General features: G+C 48.1%; 1 protein-coding gene across 1 annotated transcript; it reads right to left on the reverse strand.

Moving 5' to 3' along the window:
- Window positions 1-2,307: 2,307 nt before the first annotated feature.
- ADRA2C (adrenoceptor alpha 2C) lies at window positions 2,308-4,785 on the reverse strand. Its single transcript, XM_069014538.1, has one exon. The coding sequence runs from the start codon at window positions 4,738-4,740 to the stop codon at window positions 3,406-3,408; it is 1,335 nt and encodes a 444-aa protein (XP_068870639.1). The 5' UTR covers window positions 4,741-4,785; the 3' UTR covers window positions 2,308-3,405.
- Between the last annotated feature and the right edge of the window lie 477 nt (window positions 4,786-5,262).

Below are 5,262 nucleotides of genomic sequence, written 5' to 3' on the forward strand. Positions count from 1 at the left end.
AGAAAATGAAGAGTTAAAGATCAGGTACTTGTTAAAATCGATATGGCTTAGTAGCAATATTTAATTCTTCTACAACAGTAGAGACTGAGTGTTTCAACCAGTTTATCATGTCTGATCAAGGAAACAATTCAGCACATTTTAAACATATTGTCTCCCTTTTCTTAAGCAAAGAACTATTTTTCTCCTGTATATGCTATTAGCCAACTTACAGTTGAAGCACAATCACAGTGTGAGTAGCAGAGCTGAAAACTTTTCATGAAAAGTTAACACCACAATATGTTACAAATTCCAGTCTTCAGCTATTACAAGTAATAAGAGAACACTGTATTTAAAAAAAGTAAATCAGCCCCATTTTACTTGAAGCATATTCAGTAGTTACATTAAAAACAATTTTTATAGAAATCCTGTGTTCACTAATTTAGAGGGAAATGCACTTAAAAGGGGTGTAAACTGCACATCTTTATTGATGAATATTAGGTTTTATTTATGTCAGAAGAAATAAGATCCTCTTGAGGCATTGAATCAGATGAGTAACTGTGATAATAAAAATTAAAACCATAGAAATACCCTGGTTTTAACTGTTGCTGCACATAGATATTCAGTATCTGCATCAATCCCTTCTAAACATTCGGAAGTGCAAAACAAAATAGAAACATTATTTCTTTAATGTTCATAATGACCACAGAATACTTTTACTGCAAAGAACTTACTTTTAAGGCACATCAGTCATTCCATATATATTTTATGTTCACTAAACTCTGACTGTCACTTAAATTTCATTTCCATAGACTGCTTGAATTCTAAAGAATTTTTCAAGGAAAGAAAAAAGGGGAAGGACTGTGTTTACAGTCTACAAAGCTCATTTCAAAAGCAGTGCAACAGTGAAACCACTGTGAGTCTGCAGACTGCGAAACCCCTCTAAAGGAGCATTAAATGACAAAAGCAGACCTTCATTTGGCAGGAACAGATACCTCTAATGAAGCCGTCCAGGAGCTCAGAGGTAGTAGCCAGGTACCATATGTTGCTTTGGTTGCTCTGGTGATTACATAGTTTCTTCAGAGTAAACAAACCTGAACTTTTTAGCTACATTGTTACCTACAAATAATGCGAGTTTGTTTCAGCTCTTCTTGATGTAACATTAACGAGAACTCTCCATTTTGCAAAAGAGGAATGGCTTGTAATTTCCTCCTCTCAGTTGCTATTTTTATCTCTCCTTTATCTCAGGTATGCATTTGCACCAAACCATTTGTTATTTAAACAAAGCTCAAATCTTTTCACACTCTGGGTCTTATTTCAAGAAAGCATCTGATAAGTTACGGATTTAGAACTTTGAAAATATCTCAGTTGTTTCTTTAGCAAAACCAAGCAAACTTCTAATGCATTTGGTGCAATCATCTAGTCCCTACTTCAGCAGAACTCCCACTTGAATTTGAGTTAAATTGTCTATTGAAGGAACACCAGAACCTCAGTCACTGACAGTCTCCTTTTCCAGGGTTAAGTGACCCAAATGCTTCTTATGAAAAACTGATGAAATAAAGTGATTGCTCTATTCTTTTTCCTTATGCTACAGAGATTTCAAGAGAAGAGAGGCTACAGTCACCTCCCAGATAGAACAGAGGGAGTAAGGAAGGGGATATCTGATGATTCTCTGATATAGATTCAATTCTGCTGTTTTAAGAAGCCTGTCATATGTGATTAGATTTAATTCTTTTTTTTTTTTTTTTTTCCCAAGAACTGTTTGCTGTGGAAAGGTTTATTTGAGGCAGATGCCAAATCCTGCTGCCTATGGAAGGAGTGATAAACATAGAAAGGAGCAGTATTTGCTCCACAAACAGAATACACACCTTGCAGCAGCACAGCTGAAGAAGGAATGCAAATACTCAGCTCACTCTTACACATGGTATGCATTCGGTGATGAATGTACAGACACCAGTCCCTGTCTCTCATTTTCTTCACTGCAGTTTATGACATTTTATAAACCCATGGGAAATAGTTTGCTTTAATAACTTTTCAAACTATTCTCCCCTCTTCTGCCCCTCCTCCCAACAAAATCCTCTAGAACCATAAGCTAGAAATGCAAACAGAAGGGAAAGCAAGCAACATTAACACTAAAGGTTTGAAACAGCTGCACCTCCTTTCGAGATTTGTTCACATACACCACTGACAATCTGCAATGTATGCTTCTCATTAAAAAATAAATATAAAGGATTTAGTTGCTCTAAGACTGTAAATATGAAGGATTTAAAGACCTTAGTAGTGGGGTGATTGCTCCTTCTCTGAAAACCTGCATATCAGAATGCCTTCAACTGCCTGAGAATGAGGAGCATGCATCCAGCCCTGAGTTTAGCCTTTGAAGGGAGACTTAAGAAAAGGGGAGGAAAAGTTCCCCTGGGCACATTGAAGTGGAAACTTGATTTTTTTTTTCTGTTTTTTTATCTCAAAAAATGTTAGGCGAGTTGATCAGAATGATTTTTTTTTTTTTTTTTTTCACTATCTGCTCCAGGACAGCAAGGTCCTTAGGTCACTGATGTGAGCAGGATGGAGCAGGAATTTACTGCCTGATGATCCAGCAGGAGGAAATGAGGTCGTGGGGTATATGTGCTCCTTTTCATACTTCATGAAAAAATGTGAGACTCCCAGGTTTCTCCCACTGAATAATCAAAACCTGTGGGAAGATAGGAAAAATATTTCCCATCCAGCTCTATAGGCAAAGACCCCTCCAAAGGAAAAGAAAACCCCATGCTTTGACTTCATCCCTTGTGCAAAATCATGATTCAAAAGGTTTTAGCAGTACAAAGGTTTATTTAGAAAAGAGTTTGGATTGTTCTTTAGGGGTTTTTTTGGCAAACATTTAAATCCTTTCATAACTTAAAACACTGTCAGTGCTTGGTACTTTGCACTTTCCTTCCCCACATAAGCAGTAAAAGCCAATTTCTTACTTATAAATCCACCATGGGCCCCAGCTGCCCTATTTATAAATACTTGAATCTCCACTACCACTGCCACTTAACCCTTTCCTCTTGATGTCTCTTTTTGTTTTCCCACAAAATTCCAGAGCCCCTGAATGCTCACTGCCTCCCAAACTCTGTGTCTCAGCCTGTTTTCCTCTGCAGGTACCCAGTGCCCTCCGTCAGGGTTCAAAGACAATCACTCCCTCCCCATTTACCCCTCCACACTCCAGCACTGCTCCCCCAGCACCATGTCACCATCTGTACCACAGTGAATGCCCTCAGCTTCCCCGACACCATCCCTGTCCCCCACAGCATCACCCTGCTCCAGTGAGGGGGCGAGCCCTCTTCCTTCTCCCTAAGCCCAAGCCCCATGTTCTCTTCCCTCCCTTCTTTTCCAGCATTGAGCCTTCTCTTTTAACTCTACTCCTGCTGGAGGCAAATCCATCCCTCCAGCTCAATGCCGGAAGTTCTTCTTCTTCTTCTTAAAAAGAATGTGTTTAAAGGACCTGCGGAAGTCCTGGTTGAAGATGGTGTAGATGACTGGGTTGAGGGAGCTATTGCAATACCCAATCCAGAAGAAGAACTTGAAGAGAGTCTCAGGGACCTCACATGCCTCCCGGCAAATACCATAGAGGCTGTAGCTGAAGAAAAAAGGGAACCAGCAAACTACAAAGACTCCCATGACCACTGCCAGCACAAAAGTGAAGCGTTTCTCCCGGGCCTGGGCAACTTTCTTACGGCAGATGCTGCTACGCTTCCGGCGACGGCGATATGAGAAGAACTGCATGGAGCGATTGCTGGCACGGGACAGACGGCTACTGGAGTGCTTGGAGGAGTATGAGTAGGAGAAGGACTGGCTCTTGCTTTTGCGGCGATGCTCCTCCCGGCTCCGCCTCCGCCTGCTCTCTGAGGTGCTGCTCTCCTCCAGCTCAATGTCCTCCAGCTCAGAGGCTTTGCGCCAGTGGTGCACTGAATAATGTCCATTCTCTCCCAACTGCATTCTCAGGGACGTGCAGCCGCCGGCAGTGCGGCTCAAGCCGTTCTCAGTCTGGGAGGACCCCTCTGGCATTGTACGCTTCTCAGAGAGGGTCCTGGTCCTTAGCTTGGCCACGCGGTAGATGCGGATATAGACCAACACCATGATGAGGCAGGGGGCAAAGAAAGAGCCAATGCAAGAAGAAAGGATGTACCATGTCTCGTCATTGAGCTTGCACTGGGGAAAGACATCTCCTTCAGGGTCCCGGTACACGGAGATCAATGGTGGGAAGGAGATGATGGCTGAAATGAGCCACACGGTGAGGATGATGGCCTTGATCCGCCGGGGTGTCCGTTTGAGGTTGTACTCTACCGCCTGTGTGACCGACCAATACCTGTCGAGACTGATGGCGCACAGGTGGACAATGGACGAGGTACAGAAGAGCACATCCAGCGCCAGGTAAATGTTACACCAAGCCTTGCCGAAGTACCAGTAATTCATAAGCTCGTTGGCTAAGGAGAAAGGCATGACCAGGGTAGCCACCAGGATGTCCGCGCTGGCCAGGGACACCAGGAAGAGGTTCTGGGGGGCTCTCAGCGCCCGGCTGGTGAGCACAGCTATCACCACCAGCACGTTGCCCACGATGGTGAAGACGATGAGGAAGCCCACCACCGCCGCCAGGCTGGCCACGGCCGCCGGCGAGTAGGGGGAGGGCGGCTGCAGGAGGGCCGAGGAGGACGGCGAGGCGGGGGGCAGCGCCAGGGACTCGTTGGGGGAGCCCAGGCTCGTGTTCACCAACAGCAGCAGATCCATGGTGGGTGTGCGGGGCGCCGGCGTCCTAGAGAGCCCGGCGGAGCCCCCGCCCCGCCCCGCCGCCCCGCCGCCGCCGCCCCGCCGCCCTCATCGCGCCCCGCCGCCGGTCCCGCGTCCCCCCGCCGCCGCCGCCGCCGCCGCCGCCGCCGCTCCTCAGGGCACGGCCGGGCGGCGCCCCCCCGGCGCGGCAGGGAGCGCGGCGGCGCCGCCTCCGCCCGGCCCCCGGCGAGGGGGCAGCGGGGCACGGCCGGCCCCCGCCGCCCGCCCGGTCATGCCCGGCTCCGGGCAGCCCGCGGCTCCGGAGAAGACGCCGCGCGGCCGGCAGGAGTCCCCGGCGGGAGCTGGATCCTCGCAGGGCGCGGGGTCCGAGGCGGCAGCAGCGGCGGCATCAACTCCCATGGAGCGGCTCCCGGCGGCTCCGTCCCACTCTGGCTCCGCGCTCCCAATCGCGGCGTGCCCCGCGCCGCGCGCATGCTCAGTGCCCGCAGGTGCGGCCGCCGCGCCCGCCCCGGCGGAACCCCC

This window comes from Aphelocoma coerulescens, chromosome 4 (genome assembly GCF_041296385.1).
Source record: "Aphelocoma coerulescens isolate FSJ_1873_10779 chromosome 4, UR_Acoe_1.0, whole genome shotgun sequence".
Taxonomy (NCBI): Eukaryota; Metazoa; Chordata; class Aves; order Passeriformes; family Corvidae; genus Aphelocoma; species Aphelocoma coerulescens.

Excerpts from the sequence above, each read along its gene's own strand:
- ADRA2C (XM_069014538.1), bottom strand. The coding sequence starts at position 4,740 with ATGGATCTGCTGCTGTTGGTGAACACGAGCCTGGGCTCCCCCAACGAG.